Below are 25,405 nucleotides of genomic sequence, written 5' to 3' on the forward strand. Positions count from 1 at the left end.
TAGCTATATGGCCTTGGGCAAGTCACTTAACCCCATTTCCTTTCGGAAACAAAACAAAACAAAACAAAACCTAAAAAAAGATAATGGTATCTGTGTCTTTGTTTGCCTATGGCAAAGTAGGCTAAAAAAGCAGAACTCAATTTCTAACCATTTCCTCTCTGCACCCAACCACATAACCATGTTTATGAGAGAAAGCTGGAGTATCTAAGAACAGCACTGATGGCTAAAATTGTCCCTTCCTCACTCCCAATCCTACTGCTAAAAAATCTATTTCTATTTTGAGATTGGTTCCTAAACACTGAAGAGTTGTTACTTTACCTATTTTGAATAAATAATCCAAAACAGTAAGGAAATTACAGTCTTCAGTGTTCTCGATCATTGGATTATCACAATGACAAGTGGTATTTAAAAAGTCTTCATTTGTAACCACTTATTACTATCTGAATTTGATTCTCTCCCCTCACCCCCCTACAAATAAACAAGACACTTTATCTCTTGGCACCAGGCATTTTCTCTGGCTGTCCTCTGTGTCTCAGATGCTTTCCCTCCTCCATTCTGCCCATTGATCTCACCAGCTTCCTTTAATTGCCAACTAAAATCTCATCTTTTACAGGAAGACTTTTCCAAGCACTCTTAATTTTAATGTCTTCCCTACATTATTTCCTATTTATCATGTAAATAGCTTGCTTTATATATATAGATAGATACACACACACACACACACACACACACACACACGTTTCTCCTGTTAGACTATAAGCTCCTTGAGAACAGGGACTATCTTCTTGCCTCTTTTTATATTCCCAGTGCTTAGTACAATGCTGGCACAAAGTAGGAGTTGGATAAAATTTTTGATGAAGTATTGATTTAATGAAATTTTTAAAAAGCATAGAGCTAGGAAAAAACCTGGAAAAGTAACAGTCAATCCATCAGATTCTTTACAAGGCTATACTTGAACCATCTCAAAAGTTATGATAGAGCTAGTTTGGAGAAATGGAGAGTAGGATATTCTGACCTTTCAAAAACGTTTCTCCATTCTCCCTCCCATTTCCTTCCTTCTCAGTGGAAGCATGTTTTCCAAACAAAGATTCCATTTAGTTTGGAGAACTTAAGAAATGAACCTATATTTTATTCCATGGATCCCAAGATGCTAATTATTTTAAAAAAAGCCATGTAATTTCATATTTGAAGAGATAACTTAAAAGGATATGCTAATTTTGAACATCAAACCTATATAAGAGTTTTAACCACAAACAAAGCATAATACAGTTTGACACTTGATATTTTTATTTAAAATCTTTTCAGTTCCAAGCTGGTGATATTTGTTAGTCATAGAAGTCATCAAAATCATCAATAGAGGTGTTGTGGTTTCTAGGACGTAAAGCAGCTTCAATTTCAGAATTGCTATCATCAGATTCTCCCCAAAAAGCTAAGACAGAAAAACAAACAGCTATTTAACAATATTTCATCTTAGTCAAGGGAATAGATATTATCAAATATAGCATAGCAGACACAAACGATAGTAATTCAGGCTGCAGTGATAGACTTAAACATATATTCCCAAAAATCTCACTAAATTCTATCAGTAGGGCAAACCATTTGATACTTTTTTGGTTTGTTTGTTTTACAGTAGTAGAGAAGGATGGTCCTTTATATTTTATAAACTTATCTGTATATTATTGATATACTTATAATAGTTTTATTATTTTTCTCCATTAGAATGTAAGCCACTTGAAGGCAGGGTTGTTTTTCACCTTGCTATTGCACCAGTAACATCTTGCACAGTGCCTGGCCCAATGTTTGCTGAATTGAATTTAAAATAACATGGTTTTTTGACTCTCTTTGGTAAGAGTAAGGGTCACACATCCTTTTGAACTGTGTGAAAATGAAAGCAATCAAGGAGTAACTCTAAAATCTAAAAAACAGAATCTCCTTTAGGGAATAATATTCACTCCATACTGCTCCTTTCTTCCATTTTTCTCTGCTTTTTGATGAATTTAGTACTAATCATGTTTTTTTGTTTGTTTGTTTTTTAGGTTTTTTGCAAGGCAAATGGGGTTAAGTGGCTTGCCCAAGGCCACACAGCTAGGTAATTATTAAGTGTCTGAGACTGGATTTGAACCCAGGTACTCCTGACTCAAAGGCCAGTGCTTTATCCACTAAGCCACCTAGCCACCCCTAGTACTAATCATGTAAAGGGAATAGGAGGCAGGTAGGTTCTTTCAGGGGAAAGGTTATTCTAAGTTTTGTTTAGTATCATGCTCATTCTAAACTACTTCCTAAAACTTTACTAAATTCACTCCAGGTCATATTTGCTTGTTTATATGTCATCTAAGGTAGATTCCTGCTTGGTTGTCTTTGATAAATTTTTACTAGTCTGAAAATCTTGTTACTTATCTCAAAACTCAGAAATTAAAAGGAAAAAAAACAAACCTCCTTTTCACTATATTTGGCTTCTTTCTTTTCCTGTCTCTTTGAGTTTCAATCTCTGAGCATTGAGATCTACCATCCTGAGGCTGTATCTGAAATCCTTAGTTTAAAATTTACCTAATTTTAATAGTCTACAGTGTAGTTTAAACAAGAAGATGGAAGTATTTAAACCATGTAAATCTTTGCCTCCCAGAATTCTGAATCCTATAGAATTTAGGATGCTTATAACACAAAAGATTCATTTGTCTTAAACAAAGTCATAAACACGTCATCTTTAACTAAAATTCTGATTTATATTTGTTTAATTTACAAATAGGTTAATTATATATGTATATTACATCAGATGCAATAGTTTTAGAAAATAGTTTTGGTTATTGGATAAAAAGACAAAATGAAAACATGTTCTTTAAATATATTTTTTGCTTACCTTTTGATTTTAAATTGGTTGTTACTTTCCTTTTGTTTTCATCCCTATAAAACAAAGTATTGGTGTAAGTACTGAAACAATAGCAACCAAAAATGTAGAGATTAATTAATGTTCATGAAAGAGAAGTTAGGGCAATATAAAAGATTTTTCCCAATAAGAAAATAATCAAAAGATTACAAAAAAAAGAAAACTACCACATTTCCTCTTTAGTAAAAAGTCATCTGATAGGTCTTATATCTTTGGTTGACAGGTTCCCAAATTATTTCCCATGCCTCTAAGTAAATCTGCTTCTAGAGTCTTTTATCTACTATGATGCATGAGCAGTTGTTCTATTCTTGCTTAAATGACTGCTCTCATGTCTAGAGTATCACAGATCCTTTGGAATCTAGAGTATCACGGATGCTTTTGAATCTTTCAAATAAGCTTCAATCATTTTGATCCTTTGTGTGCTGCATGTGTATTGTGAGGTTGGTATGAAATAAGCATGCGAGGGCAGTGATGTAGGGGAATTAATTGCCACCTTAACAATCTTGTGATAAGTAGAAAAAAACAAAGCTTCATCTCAATTTGTTTGTAAAGATAGAGTATGAAATATATGATATGACTATTTAAGATATTAGAATAAAAATAGAATAGAAAATACAAGTTGGAAATACTGCATTCAAAATAGGTCTGAGTCTCACAAAAGATTTTACAAGATAAATCCATAAATTTAGTTTAATTAAAAAAAGATTGATTTAAAACTAATGGAGAAAAATTACATTACAGAAATCTTAGAAGTTTCTATTTATCAAAATATTTTATATCTGTAGTTCAATATGGAATCTTTTAGAGAAAATACTTTATAAATTTACTTGTATAAGTGAATTTATACTAAGGTACAGAGTATTTACAAAGAAAATTAGTGCTTGTTTATTATCACTCTTAGTAGGTTTTCTACTTTTAATAAGTAAAAGTCTCCTCTACTTTATAAAGCACTGTTTAATTCTGTGAGATTGACTACAAAACCTGGGAAAGTCTCAAAATGAAAAGTTACAGTATGTGTATATTATTTGACCTTTTGACTTGTCTATTTAGATTTTTGCCAAATAACCTATTGTGAGGCTTTTGAACTATTTCCTTAAAATGGAATATATTGATTTGCAATCCAACTAAAACCCATAAAAGAGGGTACTCCCTTCATTAAATCTTGAATATTTTCTGCAATGCAGCTAAAGTTAAACATTTAGAATTTAAATTTCTTTGACAAAGAATTAGCTATTAACTAACTTTTTGACTTGGACTACATAAGTGTCAATATTAAATATTATAGGAGAAGACTCATGAGGCTCACTGATAAATAAACATTGCTCAAGAGCTCACTTTAGGTCACTGTTTACATTTTCATTTTCCATGATCAGGTAATGAGTCTTTTAATTAAACCCTAATGGGTCTCACTTGAAGACTTTTGACCTATGGCTACCATTTCCAGTCAGGAGAAACATGATTCATAGTGAACATTTGGGGTGGTGCTGACAGATTGCTGCTGCTCATACAATGGGTACCACAAGTGGCAGGACAAAAATAACTTTTAAAAATGACAGTATGCCAACTCATTATAACAACAAGGATAGATTATGGTAAAGACTTTATATTATTCAATAATTCATTAAACAAACATTTACTGTGTGCTCATTCTGTAAAAAAAAGACCTGCTCTAGATTTTGGGGGACTGAAGAGTTAACTACTTGCCCTTCAGAGGCATCCTATCTAGTTAGTTATAGAAAAAGTTGTATATTATGTGAAGCAAAATGTGATAAATGCCATGTAAGTGGTACAAATAGCAAGTGCTAGAGAAGTTCAGAAGTGGGAAAGAAGATTTCTACACTTGAAGAGGACAACATCTGGCCCTTTGAAAGACAGCTAAAATTTCCAAGGGTAAAAATGGAGTAATTCTAGGTGGGGGAGTGCATGAACTAATGCTATAAAAAACCATGAGGCTAAAAAGAAAAACAAAAATAACCACGAGGCTATAGGACTCTGTAGCACTGTGTGGTGCAATAGCAAAAACTCTGACTCTGACTCAGAGGACCTGAGATCAAATCCCACTTCTGGTGGTTCCTACCTCTGAGGCCTTAGGTCAGTCTTTAGGATAATCTATGACCCATGACTCATTTGATACAAGGTACTGTGAGGAAGATGGTTTCTTTCTAAAGATCTTTCAATAAATCATAAAAAAGAACATTAGTAAAGCTAACCTCATTTTCATAAGAACTGAACTTTTCAGTAGGCAGGGGGTGGAGGTAGGTGCCTAGTTATGATCCAAAATGTATTTTTTTTCCATTTACCAATCAGAAAAAATGAAATTCATCAGTGCCTTATCTATAGTCAGGTCTCAGTAAATATAGAATAAATGGATATTTTGTTTTTCATGATTCTGTTTTTAGCACATTTAATAAATAAATGCAGTGACAGCATACTACAGTTTCTACTTTACAGCTTTCCTAGTCAGCAAAATTTAAAAAAATGTCCTAAAATGTCAAATAAGTCACATAACTGATTGGAAAAACTCAAGTGCTGAGCCAGAACCAATGCAAATATTAAAATACTAATATTATCCATCCTTGATATCCCACATTACACAATCAGGCCCTAGAGGTAGTAGGCATTCCATGCAATTGTGCAAACATTCTAAGACCAATTTGCATTCCCACAGCATCTTGCACTTTACAAAGTATCTTCACATTTCACTGTCAGTAGGCAATGTAAGAACTATGCTTCTTTACAGGGACGAAGATGAAGAGTATGCTTGCAAAGGTGGGGTTTTGCCCCTGGTAACAAAGCTACACATGGTAGACTGAAACTTGACCTTCCAGTGCCGGGTCCAACTCTTTCTACCTAAGTCAGGCATATAAGGAGGATTTAAAATTCATGCTAGATTCAACATTAATTTTTAGGAAAACATTTCTGAAATTAACCTGAAATTAATAGGATGATATTCCATAAAGGAACTTGTATTTTTCACATCGCTTTCCCCCACCAAGCATACAACTAATGCACATGACATGTCATTCTTCAATCTGTATCCCACAGATCTTAAGAGTTCTCTGAAGCAGTTCAAAGCTTTTTCAACAAAGAAAACTTGTGACAATGGACAAGCTGCCCATCCTGCAGGCCTCCTGGCCCCTGAATGTGGATGCAGCTCCAGAAGGGGCTGCTCTGTCTGCTCCTTGGTTCGGTTATGATGGTCATCAAAGTTAGTTTTAAGCACTAGGACCAGGAGAGGCAAATGGTCACAGCTTCCTGTTTGGTACACATCAACAAGGGCAGCAGGCCTGAAGTGTTTCCTCTTTCTAAGTCTCCCACAGTTTGAAATTTTGCTCATGCAATCCCAGGGGTTTAAAGATAAGAAGGAGGAGCTAGAGGAAGGGCAATCTCCTCTTTCTGGAGCTGTTGGTAACCGTGCAACCTCAGGGACAAAAATTGGGAAAAAAAAGTGAACATGCTGACAGGAACCTTTGCAACAACTCCTGTTTTTCCCTATGCTAGCCCAGCATGTGCCTGTGTCTTTTCCCCAAGTCCATTTCCTGCCAAAAATCCAACCTTTCCACTCAATATGATATCCCTTAATCCCCATCCTCCACCACTTTTTCTATTTATGTACTTGTTCTGTATTCCTTTCTCTTTATTTACTCCCTATACCAGGGGTCACCCCATGTGTGATGTGACAATGCCAGTAGAGTTTTCAAAGAAAAATCTTAATTTAAAATATTTTTCCCATTTACCAATCAGAAATATATATGTATATATATATACACACATGTATATATGAACCAAAATACACATGTACTTACATGCATGTGCATACATATGAAGATATCTATATGTATATATATATATACACACACACATATATATATATGGAGAGAGAGAGAGAGAGAGAGAGAGAGAGAGAGAGAGAGAGAGAGAGAATGTATAAATAGTAAAACTGAGTCCCTTGAGTGAACTAGAGAGGAAATCTGGAGCAAGGATTCCTCTTGGATATTCTTATCTGTAATTTTAGCCCTGTAAGTCTCTTACCTGTAGTGGACCCTAAAGGAAATAGGAGTGTTCTCAACCCACTTCAGTTCTACACACACTGAGGTGACCTGCCACGTTTAGTTCTGTATGCTCATCCTTCTCTCCTATAAGTCCACCTTCTTTTGCCTTGCCCTCAGAGTGCTTTTGGGGTTGTGGCAAGTCAACCAAAGGAGTTCTGTTGTTCCACAGGTCTACCTGCCTGGCTTCCTTCCTTCCTCATTCCCCTAATGCTATTTGGTTAATACTGGTAGAAAGTGTATAAAAAAATCATTTAACAAGATTTTACTTCAGCAATCAACTTAAGTTTTACTTTGAGTGAAGGGGTTCACTCACTGAAGAAAGTTTGTGGATTGCTTAATTGAGAGAATGGGGAGGCAATACAGATCTAGAAAGCTTTTCTTTGAGTGATGGAAATCAAAAATTTATTCAACTACTGTAGCAAATTTTTTGAAAAAAAGAAAAAAACTTGTGAAAGCATGCACAGTGAAAGAAAAGGTTTTAGGTCAAGGAATGTGGTGACAGTACTATAAAATCCCTAGAGTCATATTGGCTAATCTTTTATGAAGTTTGAAAGCAATGCATATATCTTGGAAAGCATTACTGCAACATAATTACACTATAGCAATCATGTTTCTTCCTTGAGCAAGTTTTACAGGTAACTATTTGACACTGAGATAACAGGTTCAAGATTATATACATATCTAGAATGAAAATACAAATCTCTTCAAAATTATCCATTTTGGGCAAAAACAAAATACAATACAACATCAAAACCTAAATCTAAAGGTTCTGCTTTTTTGGTAGCTGAACAAAAGACATTTTTCTCTGTCTGATTAAAGACTTGATAAATGCAAAGTCTGTTATTATTCTATTCAAACATGAATAGTCCATGTTGATATGATACTATATCAGGGTAAGTGTATTGGAGGGGCAGCAGGGACTTGAAACGAGAAAATTTGGGGTATTAGCTCTGCCACTAATTTAGCTAAGTAAACTTGGACAAGTAACTACAAAATAGAGATAGGAATATTTTTAGATATTTTATTTTTCACTCAGTGTTTACATTTTCTCCAATTTTTACATTTACTTAAAAAAATTCTTTTTGAACTCCAAATTTTTTATTTCCCTCCCTTGCTTTCCCCTTCCCTGAGACAATAAGCAATTTGAAATATGTATTTTCAATCATACAAACATATTACCAATTAGTCATGTTGTATAAGAAAGACATAGATCCAAAGGTGGAAAAACATTAAGAAAAATCACAGAAAGTGAAAATTAGTTTGTTTCAATCTACATTTGGATTCCATTTTTTTTGGAAAGCTTTTTTTTCTCTGAAAGGCAGATAGCATTTTTAAAATCATTAATCCTTGGGAATTGACTTAGATCATTCAACTGCTGAGAACAGCTAAGTCACTGTACAATAATGCTGTTATTGTATACAATGTTCTCCTGGTTCTGTTTATTTCACTTTGTCGTAGTTCATATAAATCTTTCCAGGTTTTTCTGTCTGCTCATTATTTCTTAAGGCACAATAATATTACATTAGAACCATATACCACAACTTGTTCAGGCACTCCCCAAATGATGGGCATCCCCTCAATTTCCAATTCTTTGCCATTATGAAAAGGGCTACTATGAATATTTTTGCATAAATGGGTTCTCCCCCTTTTTATCTTGATAAGAATATTTATACTAAATTCACTGAGTCAGGACTAAATAAAACAATGGAAATGAGGTTCTTTTCACCATAAAGACTAAACATTTTATGCATCATTTTATAAATATGGCATAATTAATGCATAACAAAGGATCTCTTTGTATTGAGTAGTTGGATAAAACCAATTATTTTCCCTAACTTTTGTAGCTAGAGGTATCTCCTGTGAACTATACTGACATGGAAAACTACTAGTAATTAAAACATTTAAATTCATTAATTGAGAAGCCATGAAACATTCATGAATATTACTTTGTAATTTTTTTAAAGCAATATAATCTTTCCAGTAGAAAAGATTCATGGGGAAAATGCTTTCATTCTTTAGGAGTAGCCAGTAAATAGAAACAAAAATGGGGCCAAATTATCAGTCAGTGAGTCAATAAGAATAAGTGATTATGATATATTAGTCAGTATTCTAAGTACTAGGAATATAAAAGAAAGGCAAACTATCCATCAGCTAAAGATGCAGAACCTATTATTTGATTGGACCACATCTAGAATACCATGCTCATCTCCTTGCAGGATATTTTAAAGACACTTGATAAGCTAAAGACCACCCAGAGACGTAAAAAGCGAAGGACCTTGATCATGAGATTATATTGAAGGAATGGGGGATGTTATTGTGGAGAAGACTCCAGGGGGGGAATGAGAGCTATCCTGAAGTATTTAAAGGGTTAACATGTGGAATAGAGATTAGATTTATTAAGTGTAGGTCCAGATGGCAAAACTGAAAACAGCTAGCAGAAGTAGCAAAGAGGTAAAACTGAGTTTGATGTAGGTCTTTCCAACAATAGAGCAGTCCAAAAGTGGAATGGGCTGACTCAGGAGGTTACATCAGAGGCCATCAAGCAAGCCCTGAACTTGTTGGGCATGATGTGACAGAAATTCTTTTTCAAGTAGGAATTGGACTGAATTCAATTCTAGTCTCAAAGAAGCTCCAACTCTGAGCATCTTTGATCAACAAAAAGATAATTTAAGTACTTTTCTTGCTACTGTAGTTGAAATCAGAAATTGTATTTGCCTTTCTAAAAACTTATCACGGGGCAGCTAGGTGGCGCAGTGGATAAAGCACCGGCCCTGGAGTCAGGAGTACCTGGGGTCAAATCCGGTCTCAAACACTTAATAATTACATAGCTGTGTGGCCTTGGTCAAACCACTTAACCCCATTTGCCTTGCAAAAACCTAAAAAACAAAAACAAAAACAAAACTTATCACCAGAAGAAAATAACAATGACTGAACGAAAAGATCTAAGAGTGAAGTAACAGTAGTTGAAGTTTCATCTGTGGGAAATTTGTGGTGTCTATTTAATCAAGAAGTTGCTTGAAAAGGAACAAAAATACTTGGTTTAGTCTGTTCTTGGTAGGGTAAGTTAAAAGGATGAAGAGTGGGAATGGCAGGACTAGATAAAGAAAGTACTACATTAAAAAAAAGAAAGTACCACATAAATGTGCCTTTGAGTAAAGAGGGTAAAGTTCAGGTCAGAAGTGATTGTTGCTGACTGTTGATAGAAAGTGAAGTCTTCATTTATAAACGTGTATATACTGACTTGGGCATGTATAGATGAGACTGTTCTCTTTCACAAAAAGAAGAAATGGTCATCTGCCTTTCTTACTTTCTCCCCCACATTCCTTTAAAAAACTGCTTTAGGACAATAAAATTAGTAGATTTAACTAGCAGAAGTCTGGTAGGGGACATCCCATGGGAAGATCGCTATACTTTGCACTATAAATCTTTGATGCTAAGGGCCTTAGGAATAAGAGGTCCTAAAGAATCTCCTTTAAAAAATGAAATGCCTGAGAAGGGAATACATCATAAGCCATTGTCAGTTAACATCTTATTTTTCAATTAATACCTTAGTTGACTTGCAGGTGACAGCAAGAAAACAGCCTAGGCAGCTAAATGTCTTTTTCCCTCAACTGAGAAGATGGGTTGTGAGAAAAAAGTAGGACAAAACCCCCATATTTTGTTAATTTAACAAAATTTTCTAGGGCAGGCTCTGGCCATACCATTCAAAATCATCTCAATCCCAAAAGAAAGATATTCTGAACAAATAAGAATAATTATAGCTAAATTCTCAGAAGAAGGGGACAAAACTTACTTCTCCATCCCAAAAATCTACAAATAGGAGAATGAGTAAACCCTCATAGAGGTAAAAACAAGAGATCTATGTTACTTCTGCTAGTCTGGTGAAGGGTTATGAAGCAGGGAGTTGGGATATTGGAGAAGATAAAAAGTACACTGTCAAAATGAGAAGACACCTTAGTTGTGACATTAAGGACTGGAGGAAGGTGGGACAAACCTGGAACTTTTCAAGAATTGTTTAAACACTGTTTCAGGTGCTGTGAGATGTGAATGGAACTAAGGCTATAGAAGTTAGAAAGGAAAGAGAAAACATAGGCTATCATGAAGGAAAAAGAGGTAAATTTGTAGTAGAGAAGACATTTAAAGAGAATATCAGTGAGGGGTTGAAAATTACTTAGATTTCCTTCTTCAAAAGTCATGATAATATAGACAAATGTTGAGTAGAAATCTACGAATGGAGGTATTTAGAAAGGTATCTCACCTTGAAATCAGGATGATTATACTATAACGGCCCGCTAAAGACAGAGAAGGGGAGCAGGGAAGAAAGAACAGACCTTTTGATTTCCTGAGATCTTTTCTAGCTCTATACATTATAAGAAGGCACACTTATAAGGGCAGCTAGGTGGCACAGTGGATAGGGCACCAGCCCTGGAATCAGGAGGACATGAGTTCAAATCTGACCTCAGACACTTAATAATTACCCAGCTGTGTGACTTTGAGCAAGTCACCTAACCCCAATGCCTTAAATTAAAAAAAAAAGAAGGCACACAATGCTGTAGGATGGAAAACGGATTTACATCTATTATGTCTATAATGAATAAGCCAGGGAATGGAAATATTCTGAGGTGTTAGAAGTACATCTTTCTTCCAATTTCTTTACTTACCTCTTGAATTTTTCATATACATATGCATGTGTTTGGTAAATAGGAAGTTATGGCAAATAGCGATTACAAATTTCACAAGGTCAAGACCATGTATGTCTTTGTGTATCTCACATAGGTTAGCATAGTGCTTTGCATAATGAGCACCCGTTCTGGGGATAGCCTTCCAACCTACATCCACAAAATGGCAAATATCTAAAGTTCAAGGCTCTCTTTGGGGCTGCACTCCTAAAACTTGGCTTTGAAGCAAAGGCATTAACTGAAATGGCCTAGTAAGAATAGTAACAAATCTCTTGCTTACAAACCTGCAGTGTACTTTCTTACAAATATGGTTCTGGTGCTGTCCTTTGAGATTGAGCTCTAGGGAATATACTGACAATGGAGCAGTATAAGTCTATGAAAAACAAGCTGACATTGTCCTAGTGTTAAAGCTATTGCTAATTGCATCATACTGATGAGTAGCTCACAAGTCAAAGATGGAAGGTTTGAGGGGAAAGACCATACTGAAGATTGGTCCATTGAGTGACAGGTTAGGATGCATAAGAATGTCTCATCCTGCTGCCAGATAAGTACTGCCTGGCATTGGGGGGTGCACTGTGGTTTCTCACTGATATGGGAGGAAGAGAAACCAAGGAAGGTCTGTGAGGGAAGGTCAAAATGTCCATTGAGAGACAGGTTGGTATATACATGGAAGTCACATTTTGTCACTAGATAGTACATGTTGATGCTTGCCTGAAGTTGATGATGCACCATGGTTCCTCGATGATATGAAAAGAAGCAAAACCAATTTAAGACCAAGAAACTCCTGCAGCAGCCAAACCATCTCCAATAGAACTGTTTCCTTTAAATCAGGTCCTGGGATAGGCAAATAAGAAAGATATCTTGCACAGCATATCCCTCACTATAATAAACATAATTGTGCAAGTCATGCCTCCAATTATTTAGTTGGTTAATACGGTCCTCTTTGATATCAAAGGATTAGTAGTGGTGGACATTGTCCTGGATCTGCTCCTCCTCTCAGCTCAAATCTACTCCAAACCTAGAATCTTCGGGCCTGTTTTCTTCAGCTCCATTTAAGTGGAAAGTGAGAAATCTCCTTCTCCACACTATACTTTGGATGATGCACAAGGGAAAAGCTGAAGTATAATTCCCTCTCAAGAGTTAGGTTATTCCTTCACAGAAGGCTTTCTTCATGACTGTTATGGACGATTATCTTTTAGGATTCTGTAGGACTGACTAGCTTGCCTTTCATCATGAATATATGTGATTCCTCAGTCATTTCATTTCTTCAAAATGATTCAGTAACTTTTTTTGTATTTCCACAAGGAACAGTGAAATGGAAATGTTTCTTTACCTGACTTTGCAATCTGTAGAAAGTCCACCTAGGAGGTGAGCTACTCACCCTTTATAAGATTTTTTTAAAAAGGCTTCAAAATCGGTAAGGAGCTCACCTTTTATAAGATGTAAATGTAACTACCTAAATCTGAATAGGAAAAAAACTTTAACAATCTCACTGTTTCCACCTGCTCAGCATTTTTCTAATTTCATCAAGTGGATTGGGGTAACTCAAGGGACTTAGGGATTTGGGATGTCCTGATCAATAAACCTTGCCCCCAATCCCAGCACACTTCTACACAATACTTTAAGTATTCAATAAATATCTGCTAAATGCTGAATGGAAGGATTTTTTTTTATTACTGTTCATTTCAGAATTGAACCTGTACCCTTCATTTCATTAGAATGATCACCAAATAAATGAATTACTGACCAGAGTGTCAAGGGAATAGAATTCTTGCCAAGAAAAAATCCTTTTCATGGGTTGGCAACTTCCGTGAGGATGGACATCTTTGGTGAGGAATAAAGTGTGTTGTAGTAGTGTAATAGTTGGCAGTTTTAATTTTCTTCTTGAAGTTGGCAAATTGATGCTTGATAAGAGAAAATGAAATTGAAAATGTGCACCACGGTATATTGGAGTCACATGTCTAGAGTTTAAATCCAGGCTCTGCCATTTAAACCCTGTGTGACTTTGGGCAAGTAGCTGAAGCTCTCTGTAGTTTAATTTCCTCATCTACAAAATTAAGGGCTTGGCCAAGATACCTCTAAGGCCTTTTCTAGTTCTATATCTAGAGCTAGATATAGCTGGCTATATCAGTTGGCTGCTGAAGATTCTAGCATTTCTTCTAATAGTATTATTTCCCACCCAGCTACTTTCCTGGACTTCAGAAACTCATTCAACAAGATGAAATCACCAGGAAAACTCAGCCTCTTCCGCAACCCTTGCCTCTAGCTGAAGAATAGTAGGTGGACATCTGGGAGCTCCTTCTTCATCTTCCTCTACTTAAGGATGGCACCCAGGGAATTGTCCTCATCATTTCTCACCCAGTTGCTTTCCTGCACTACATCAAATCCTGAAATTTGTTTTGTAAGATGAAACCAATTCAGAGAATTAGCCCTCTTTGGAACATCTCCCATCCCAGCTGCTGTAAGAAAGGTGAGCTCTACCCGCCCCCACCTTTCTGGTTTTTTAGTTTCTTTTTATTAGAAATTGTAAATTCCATGAGACTGTGAGTTCCTTAAGAGCAGGAATTGTCTTATGTTCTTCTTTGTATCTCTAGTACTTAATACAAAGCCTAAAACATAGAGGTGTTTATTGGCCCTGACTTCTTCCACACCTAGAATAGTACATAAGTGATTCCTTAATCACTTACTCCACTAAATTTCTTCCATCTCCTTTTACTTGTCAAATGCGACTTCCCTCAATTCACCCAACATAACCCCAAACTAAAATCCAAAAAGAGGCATGTACAGGAATTTAGATGGGGGACAGAGAGTTGGGAAAAAAAGTGGGTGAAAACAGGTGCCCTGATACCTGCAAGCCTGTCCATGGGATACAGAGGGAAAAGGAGGTAAATTCTTGTGGCTGTGTCATCATTTATCAGTCTAAGGTTTATACTGCACAGGATTTTATAGAATGTTTATAAAGATTAGATAATATGCCTTGCTATGAGAAAAAGCAAGATCCCAAATACTTTTATGGAGCTTAAAATAAGTGCAACAAGTTTGGGGAAAAGAAAGGACAATAAATACTTGTTAATTATTTTATTCATTTTGTCTGTTTTCTGACTCTCTGGTGATTGCCTAGAAATATTTAAAAGTAATAAAGAGCATTGATGGTAAGAATTATAGAAAGAAGAAAAACAGAAAAAGAAAATCCCAATGTATTTTCTAGTTTTGAGTAACCGAATGCATGAAGTTTTAATTTTATAAAGTCTGAGTGCCCCCTGATGGCTAACCAGGTTCTTTACACTAAGATACATTGTCCCCTTTTAAAGGTATCCTGTTATCAACTTTCTTAATGACCTTACTTCATTAATAAGATAAGTGTGATTTTGTGCATTATTTATGTTGCAAAAAACAAAATTTATGACTTCCCATAGAAAGCAGTTGCTATGATAGAATTTATAGATAATACTTATTTGTTAAGACAAATAAAAAACTGCATATATTTATACACATACATTTTTATAGCCATAAAATAGCCTTTAAAATCAGATATGCTTATTTACTGATCCTCTGCCATGTTTATGTAATCCAGAAAAATGACAAAGTCAATCAAGCAAGAAGAAATAAATCACTGAACTACAGTGCAACATTAGCTAGAATGCTAGTGACCTCCACTGGCTGTTTCTGTTGCTACAAGGCTATAAAATGCCACACACATAGCATGCTGCTTGCTCTTCCAGGGAGATGCAGGCGTGACTTATGATACCTTTTCCCCAGGCAATTATGTTACATGAGCACATTCTTTTCTTTTGGAAAAATGTTATCTCTATCCAACCATTAAACTTAAGTTACATGTCAGACTGCTAAAATATATTCTCAGTTGAGTAAATGAATCCAGGAGAGTAAAAATAGTTTTCTGGTGAAGGTAAAACAAGACAATGTTTGTTAGAGAAGAGGAAGCTCTGGCATGCACCTCTGAACAAAAGGGAACAAGTGGTCTTTACTCAGAGAGCAGTTTCCTATTAAGACTCACTCCTTCGTACATTATGCCTTTCATCCCCACTCAACCACAAAATGATTTTGCTGTAGGAAATACAATAGTAGAAAAAGATTTACATTGAAAGAATCTTTAATAATAAACTGTTGCAGATCTGCCTACTTCCCCATGATTTATAATACAATAAACATCGGATTCTATTAAGTCTCATGCACTGAAGACATTGCACTGAAAAACTGACTATGAAAGAACTCAATTCTTCCCATCTCCACTTCCATAATAATGAAATGAGCATGTATAAATGTGCTAAGAGTATCTCTTTGCATCTTTTATAGCTTGTGTGTATTAATCTGTAAAGCTTATTAAGAAAGTCATTGCTATGCAAAGCAGCACCCAATCTCTTTCTCTTGGTTTTCAACAGAGTGCAGTGTTTAGCCAATAGGACTCGTCCTCTGCCCCTCATTCTGCATTCATAACATGCAACATTTGCACAATGTATCTCTCAAAGGCTGCTGAATAGAAAGCCTTAATACTCATGTAAACAACTGCAAACCAATTACTTAATGAATCAGGCCCACACATAATGAGGTGCCAGACAAAGAGCTATAAATGCATTTTTGCGCCCAAGCCTCTGCTTTAAAGTAAAATCCCTCAGCTGTAGTTTGGGCTTAACTGGCACATCATAATTATTGTCTCTAGGACATCAGAGGAAGCCATTTTTTATTTAGGTCCAACAGGGTCTTTTTTAAGGTCACTCATCAGCTCACTGACAAAATAGAGCAAAGAAGAATTTTTAAAAGTACTACAGCAGTCTTGCACTGTTATGTTTATTCTCAAGTACTGGATTTCGAGACCACTTGTAAAAGCAATAAAGCACAAGAAGTGACTGCAATAAGTGGAATCCTTAAATGTAAGCCTTGAAGAAATATCAGTGTGTCCCAATCACAAATAAGCAACAACCTGAACTCCCTGGTATAATATGCATGTTTCTTTTCTTTAAAAACAAAAACAAGATTCCAAACACTAAATTTATAGATTTCCTCAGTATAGAATAAATGTCAAGTACTCAGAATCAACTATTCCTAACAAATCATGCTTTTATTTAAGTATTATATGTCATTTGTTTAGAAAAAAACTATTAGGCAATAATAATAAAGTGTATTCTTCTTAAAGAAAAAACAACAAAACATGATTTTAGTGTGCATGATACAGGTATGAGCACCATAGAACATAAAACTAAAATTGCATAAAACCTGGTTTCCAAAATTTAGAAACATAATTGAAAATTTGCTGAAATCCATGTATAATGACCAAGTTTATGAATTAATTTGCCCAATTTATAGATTCAATAAAAAACAAAATAACCTTTACAAATTAAGAATTTGTAGGATTATTCCCATGGTAAAAACAAAGTATTGGGAGAATTTACTGTCTCCCCTTCCTCTCTGAAAGGTTCATGCTTTTAATTTATTGAATCATTATTTAAAAAGCTCTTTTTAAAAATTACCCATGATAAAATATTAAGCATTACTTATATAGAAAAATACATTTACTATTAATATAAATAAAAAAAATTTTAATTCAGAGTATTAATCCGAATATTGTAATTTATCAAGTTTCTACAAAGAATAGAATTTAATTAAAATCAATCTATTTTCCTTATCTTTATTTAGAAAAAAACTTGAATATTTTCATAGAAATTAAAATAAAACTTTTAATTTGAAAAAACATTTCAGAATATGATTTTATAAAATGTAGATTATTTGAATTGAACAGATAAGTTTAAAAATAACATTACAAGTTATTTGAAATAGAAATATTATAAAGAATATTTAGTCCCACAAGGCTATAGTACACCACAGACTTTACTCTAATTTCTCTTTAAACATTTAAGCTAAAGCAAAGGAATATTTTGGCTTTCTACAGTTTTATCTAGGGATTCCCCAACAGTAACCTGATTATTACTGCTTGATTAGAATTTCACACTGATGAAAAACTAGGGGAACAACAAAGTAAGAATTGGAAGTGTTTAGATTAACACATATAAAAAAGAGATAAACAGTATCCTTTAGGAAAACTAAGTAATTAATTAAATGTATTCAATTTGAAAGTAAAAGGCAGATAAAAGTATAGTCTAGCACTAAAGAATTTTTTTTAAAAAGGAAAACAAAAATGAATATCCAACTATGACTAGTTTATATCTCAGAAGCCTCTAGAAAAAGAGAAATGTACCTCTTTATTTTTTGAAGACTTTATGTTCTATATCTGCCCTTTTCCTGACAACTTCTATTGTCTGGTCTCTAAGTAGCCCTACTGCGAGCAGCTGTACACGCTAATTTGTGGTTCACTGAGATGTCAATTGAGTCTTAAAATGAGAAAACAACAGCTGCAAAACAATACCTGGCTTTGGTGCAAATATTTTCAAAGGTATTACTAAAGTTTAAGTTGCTATTTTTACATAAACAAAAACACAAGACTTAACCCTCCATCAAGTTTCTAAACAAAATAATATATAGTCAGTTTTATTCATTTTCTAGTGACATTTCTCATCTTGTTAAAGCCTTTAAAAATGTAATGCTTTTCAAATGACTTTACCTTGACAAAGGACTTCCTTCACTAGATGAAAAACTAGCTTCTGAACCAATTTCGTTACTTGTCTTTGTCTTGAAAGTGCTGCTGCCAATATTCAAGCCTGTGATAAACAAAAATGCTAAATATAAATGTTTAGTTGATCCTCAACAATAAAATGAGATGAATAAAAAAAGACACAATAACTTTGAGAACCCTGTCAAGAGAAGAGATTACTAAGGCACAAAAATAAGGAACCTTCATACATTGTAGAAAGCCCATGGTGGAATTATCTGTAGACTCTGATACTTAGACAAAGTAACAATAAGGAGAGAATAAAATAACCATAAATGCTCTAGTCTGAATGTCGATAAATGACTAGAGAAGCCTTATGAATGTTTTATATCAATGCATATTAAATAAGTTTTATAATACATGGTCAGTGATCATTTACCAGACTTGAAAAATGACAGACTTTGCTTGGACTGAACTATCTATGTCACTCACCCTCAAACCTCAATGCTAAATGCCCTATCTTTCTAGTTGAAAATAACAAAATGCATTTCCCACTGAAACCCACCAAGGACACTCCTTAACCAGTTTGAAAGGTCACTGCTGGGCAATATAAAAGTCAGTCTTTTCCCAGGAGTCTGGTGAACTGTCACCATGGTGCTCCTAGCCTGTAGACGGAATCCTTGACTCCTGAATCTTTATGATCTTCTTTCCTGTATATTTTTGCTACAAGTTTTTTCCTCAACAGCTAATTCCTGAGAAATACAGACCAGAGAGAGGCCTCTTTGAGAAAAGAATCTGATAAATTTCTAATCTGCAGAATCTACAAGCTTAGTCCATTTTTAACCCCAATAGTAAAACAATTCTAATGAAAATTTACCTCTGTCAAGAACATTGCTAATATCAATGAGTTTAATGAGTCAGAGGTTACTGAGATGGACCCTGAGGCATAAGGCATTAGTCTCATAACTAGTTCAAGAGCAAAGAAAAAAAAAAAGTCAGACATCTTGCTGAAAACCCTACTAGAAAGACTTCTTGATATCAAATATAGTAATCTGTACCATATATTTTTCCTTCCTCAACAAATATCTATTCTTTCTCTTTCTTTAGATCATTAGTTTACTAATACTAGATTTAGTAGTTTACCAAAAAAAAAGCTTAAATGTGATAATGGTTGAAAGAGATGAATAAGAAGATAGTTAGATTACAACTCCATTAACACACACTAAATATGAAGCACTTTTAGAATCTTAATGTAAGAAAATATTGTAAATAATGCAGAGTGGTCAAATGGAAAAAGTAACTTAGCCAGTATGGACACTAAGTTTTGTTTTACATATCCCCTGAATTCAACTCAGTTTGTGACTGTGGACAAGGAACTTTATTTTAGGCTAATCAACTACCACTACTCTGCTAAATATTTAATAGTATAAAAATATTTAAGGAATGTCTCAGGTGGTACAAAAATTATAGATAATAATTTATTTATATCTTGAACCTGGCCAATTTTATACAGAAAATGAGTGCTTTTTTAAATTAAATTTTATTTTTTCCAATTATCAATAACTTATTTTCCCCCCTTCTTCCCACTGGGGGAAACAAACAAACAAAATCTTGATAAAAAATAAGTATAGTTAAGCAAGACAAATTCTTATATTGCCTATGACAAAAAATGTCTCATTTTGTATATATGTCAATTATTTCTTAAAAAGGAGGTGGATGGGGGCGGCTAGGTGGTTCAGTGGGGTGGCTAGGTGGCGCAGTAGATAGATCACCGGCCTTGGAGTCAGGAGTACCTGGGTTCAAATCTGACCTCAGACACTTAATAATTACCTAGCCGTGTGGCCTTGGGCAAGCCACTTAACCCCATTGCCTTGCAAAATCTAAAAAGGAGGTGGATGGCATGCATTATCATCAGTCCTCTGGTATCATATTTGATCACTGCATTGATTATTTATTATTTCAAAATTATTTCTTTTTACAGTTTTAATGCTATAGTATAAATTGTTCTCTTGTTCTGCTTACTTCATTCTACATCAATTCATGGAAGTTTTCCCAATAAGAGAGCTGGTCCTATTACTTAACAGCTGTGTGATCACCTATAAAATGGGGTTACCAGATCAGGGGCTTAACTTTTTTGTGTTATGGACCCCCATGGCATGCTGGTACTCTGGACAACAGTTGGCCAGCTATGCCACACAAGCATCTGTAGACAGGAAGACTGTAATTATATCTAGTGATATATCTATATACAGTAATTTTGAATGAATGATAAATGTAAATAATAGTCAACAATCATATTTTAAGTACATATTATGTGCAAGGGGCTGTACTAGGTACATAGTACCCAACAGACATGGTCCATGCCCTTAAAGAGTTCACATTTTATTTAATGGGGAAACAATAAGCAAATAAACATATACATTAAAAAATATAAGTAAAGAGGTAAAAAGGAGGTAATTTCAGAGGGAAGGCAACAACTATAAAATGATAGTAAAATTTCTGTGATTTTTATTGGTGAAAAAAAGTCACTGGAATGGTATTACTAATAGCACTTTGGTTTGTTGCCAACATTCACAATGGAAGGGAATGCTAAATTTTGGTTAGAGGTTAGTGAAAACAAGGGTGTATTTTTCCCCCAAAAAAAGTTTTTGGATTTCCCTAAAATATTTCTGTGGGTCTTTTTAGAGTCTACAGAAAAAAGAACCCTTAGATTAGATGATTTCTAAGGTCATTTCTATCTCTAAAAATCTTCTCTAATTCCATTTCTATGACTGTATAATCCTTTCTCTATTGCATTTGTGCCTTGGGACTTGAGGCTTTCAGTATCTGGAATTTATTTCTTCTAATTTCTCTCAAGTTTTCTTCAAGAAGCAGGTCAAGTGTCACCTTCTACAGGAAGAGTTTCCTGAGCCACAAAGCTGCTGCTGTTTCCTTACAAAACTCCCTTGTATTCATTTTGAGTTTATTTTCTATAGCTTTATATATGTATATGTTACCTCTTCTGTTAGACTGTAAATTTCTTGAGGGCAAAAACTGGTTTATTTTTGTCTCTGAAATCTGACTCAGTGCTCAAAACATATTATGTAGTAATGAAATGCTTATTGATTGGTTAACAAATAATTAATTGCTAACAAACAAATTACAACTGTAGTATGCAAGGGATGAAAGAATTAATTTGCTTCCCTATAACTTACCTGCTAATTGCAAATCAGACCCAGCTCCCATTCTTTCCTTCTGGTATCTTTCTTCAGTTTGGTTTTTATTATCCAGTAATGTGGACTGCTTCAATAATTGATATGCCTTTGTTTCTGCAAATATAAAACATGAAAATCATTGAAATCTCTCTTATCCAAAAAGATGTATTCTTTTAATTCTGCTAAGGAATTTCCTTTATACAGAATAAAAATACAGTTTAAAAGAACTTTTAATTCCTTTCTTTTTTTTAACCTGTATGAATTTAAGAATGCAATCTTCTAGCCTTTAACGCTAGATAGGAACAAAAGGTTAAACCTTTGAATGATTCATGTAAATATACATTTCTTAATGTATCAATTTTGAAATACTGGGGGTAAAAAAATCTGATTAAACCCAGTGGACTTGAATACCATAAACCTTGAACCTGAGCTGTGTGGGCAGAGTTAAGAGGATCAATGACTAATTTCTCTCTAGTCCTTTCAACAAGAGCAAGAAAGTCAGAATAGAGAGTGATAGTCTTACAAGTTTCAAAGTGACTTCTTTATCAAATTTTTTTAGTTTCTTTATATTTGAGTTTGGGGCAGGAACCACATTTTTGCTTTTCTTTGTAATCTATATGCTTGGCACAGTGCCTGGTATATGGTAAGCACCAAATAAATGTTTCTTGACTGACTGGAGATCTATGAGTCAAGCCACATATTATTGCTAACATATGATTTAAGTGAGGTCTGGTGGTTTCTGTTGTTCACTTGTTTCAGTTGTCCATCTTTGTGACTCCATTCAGGAGTTTCTTGGCAAAGATACTGAAGTGTATCACCATGTCCTTCTCCAGATCATTTTACAAATGAGGAAACTGAGGCAAATGGGTCCAGTGATTTGCCCAGGATCATACAGCTCATAAATGTCTGAGGCAAATTTGAATTTGGATATTGCTGATTCTAGGTCTGGCACTATCAAGTATATAATCTGGTTGCCCTGGGGTCTGGGTGATAGCAATGATAATAATAGCTAATAAGATAATATCAGTTAAGGCAACTAGATGGCTAAATGGATAGAGCCCAGGATTCAAGTCAAGCAGACCAGAATTAAAATCAGGTCACAGACATTTATTAGCTGTGTAACCCTTGCCAAGAGATTTAACCTGTTTGTATTGGTGTCCTCAACTCTAAAATGGGTATAACAGCACCGACCTCATAAGTTGTTGTGAGCATCAAAGGAAATCATATTTGTTTGGTGATCAGCAGTGTTTGGCACATGGTAAGAATGTATAAACATTTATACCTTTCCCTTCCTCTAATACATAGCCATCTCTGGTCATATATCATTTTAAGACTTGCAAAGTGCTTTAGTTTGATGCTTGCTGTGTGACACTGTGAAGTGCCTCTCCCCTCCACCACCTAGCTGACAATAATCTGGCATGGAACAAGGAGATGTCATGTCCAGAGAGAGCTCCATCCTGGTACAGCAGCAGTGCGGGACCAGAGGATAAAGGAGCACCAAGTAAATCCAAAATACAGTTAGTTTGTTTGTTGGCTTGTTTTAATGGGAAAGTGAAAAGTCCAAGTGTCTATATTAGGGGAACAAGATAACAGGATTGGTCTCTCTTTGTTTGCCACACTTAACTATTTTGGAGGCAGCAGGGCTTGGGGAAAGATGCCACAGCAGAAAGAATGCCAGGCTTAGAGTCAGGGAGACCTGAGTTCAAATAAGACCTCAGACACTTACTAGCTGTGTGATTCTGGGCAAGTCACTTAACCTCTCTGTCTCAAGTTTCCTCATCTGTAAAATGAGGACAATAACAGCAGGTAGACTCACAAATGAAATATTTGTAAAAAAACCCCAAAACTGTGCCTGGCACATGAGAAGTACTGTATATTGCTTGTTCTGTTCCCCCTTCCTTTTTATCTCTTTGGAATCTGTCTTTTTTGTTTGCAAAATGGAGACAAAAGTTAAGTTGCCTCACCAGGTTTCTGGCAAAAACAATTGAGAAAATTTATTCAGAGGGCTTAAGTAAGAAATATTCTGCCCTTAAATAAACATTTATTGCAAAGACATAAGTATAAAACTGAAGACACCAAATATAAAGTGTAGGATGAGAAATTTATATATTTACAGACAGAATGTAAGAATATACTTTCTTTTCTTTTATACTAACAGACCCTAATATCAAAACACTGAGTTTCATTAAAATAAAAAACAGTATAATTAAAATAAGAAATTGGATCTCATTCTTTAAAATGTTATTTACAAATAACTCACGTAAATATAAGTTTTATACATACAAAAAAAAACTGAGGCCTAGAGAAGGGACATGATAGAGGGTAAGTGAAGACTAGAGATTTGAATTCAAACCCTAATTCTCTGACTAAAAATTTACCATTCTTTCCAATGAAATATACTATCCCTAGTTTCTTATCCTTTTGACTTCCTCCCTCTCCCTTTAATCATCTCATCACTTTTTCCATCCCTTTCCTTTATACCCTCTAACCACACTCTTGATCTCTTTCTTCCATATCCATGAACTAAAAAAACTTCCTACATATTTCTCCACATTTCTCCTTCCCTACCTCCCACCATCTCCACCATTTCCTTCTTCATTAGGGGTCAGCAGGTCAAGATATTATACAAAAAAACAAAAGGCATGCCACTTCTTATAATCTGTTTCTTATTAAAAAAAATAAAAAACCCAAAGATAGACATAAAATAAGAATGAGGGGATGAAAAAAAAACTTGCTATGCATCACGTGAATCCAAAAGCAAAAACACTGAATGGATAAAAAAGGAAACTATGTCATGCTGAAAGGAACTCTAGACAACAAACCAATATCAATAATAAACTCCAAATAATATGCTCCAAATAACCACCTTAGCATCCAAATTCATAAAGAAAACAGTATTTAAGCTTCAACAGATAGACAATAACACAATACTGCCAGGGGATTACAATATTTCTCTATCAGTTTTGGAAAAAGTTTACAAAAATTTAAACAAAAGGAAAAACATGGAACTGAACAAATTTCTGGAGATACTTGTTAAAAGACTTATAGTATCTTCTAAAAGGGAAAAGCAAAAGTATATATATATATCTATGTTTCTCTGCACCATGTGAAACTTTTACAAAAATTGACCATATACTAGAACACAGAGATACTGTAAAAAAATAAGTAAAAAGACAGAAATAGTCAAATATATCTTTTGTAGATCATAATGCAGAAGGAACAGAAATTGGTTCAAGGGCCACAAACAAAAAAAAAAAAATAGAGGCAATAATGAAATCTTATTTGTATCAATGAGTCAGTCATAGAAACAATGTAAAAGAAAATGATAATTACAAAAACAATATACCAAAACTTCTGAGATAACCAAAGCAGTCCTCAGGGGAAAAGCAAAACAAAAATATCTTTATAATCACACATTAACAAAATAGAGTGAGAAAAGATTAATGAACTGAATATATATTTAAAAAATTAGAAGTCCAACAAAGAAACAAACCTAAAATAAGCACATTAAGAGGAGATTTTAAAAATTAAAAGGGAAATGAAATGGAAAAAAATCCTAAAGAAATGATAATACTAAAAGCTAATTCTTTGAAAAGACTAATAAAATGGGCAAACCTAAGTTTATCTGATTTAAAAAGAGAAGAGAAAATCAAATGAACAAGGTGAGATCACAGCAAAGCCAGAAGCAAGCAGAATGATCAGAACCTATTATACATAATTACATGATACCAAAGCTGAGAGCACACAAAAAAAAATAGAGGAATACCCTCAAAAATGTAAAATACCAAAACAATCAGAAGACCAGGTAGAGATCTTAAGTAACCCAATCTCAGAAAAAAAGAAACAGATTGTGCTGTAAAGGAATTTTCAAAGGAAAAAAACCTGACAAACTTGGACCTAATGAATACAAAGAATTAGTTAGTTAGTACCCCATACCTCACAAATTATTCTCCAAAAGTTGAGAATAAACCATACTAGAATCCTTTTATGAGACAAATAAATTACTAATATTTTAACTGGGGAAAGATAAAACA

At 34.5% G+C, this 25,405-nt stretch overlaps 1 protein-coding gene across 1 annotated transcript in view; it reads right to left on the bottom strand.

Moving 5' to 3' along the window:
* Nucleotides 1-1,269: 1,269 nt before the first annotated feature.
* Nucleotides 1,270-25,405, bottom strand: part of LOC141504384 (centrosomal protein kizuna-like) — a 44,564-nt gene continuing 20,428 nt past the window's right edge. Inside the window, exons 3-6 of the mRNA XM_074209338.1 lie at nt 21,372-21,485; nt 18,190-18,286; nt 2,858-2,901; nt 1,270-1,429 (exon numbers count right to left, since the gene is read on the bottom strand). Of these exons, the coding sequence (XP_074065439.1) occupies nt 1,326-1,429; nt 2,858-2,901; nt 18,190-18,286; nt 21,372-21,485 (359 nt within the window). The 3' untranslated portion in view covers nt 1,270-1,325. The remainder of the gene's footprint in view (nt 1,430-2,857; nt 2,902-18,189; nt 18,287-21,371; nt 21,486-25,405) is intronic.

The sequence above is a fragment of the Macrotis lagotis genome, chromosome 1 (assembly GCF_037893015.1).
Source record: "Macrotis lagotis isolate mMagLag1 chromosome 1, bilby.v1.9.chrom.fasta, whole genome shotgun sequence".
NCBI classification, from domain to species: domain Eukaryota; kingdom Metazoa; phylum Chordata; class Mammalia; order Peramelemorphia; family Peramelidae; genus Macrotis; species Macrotis lagotis.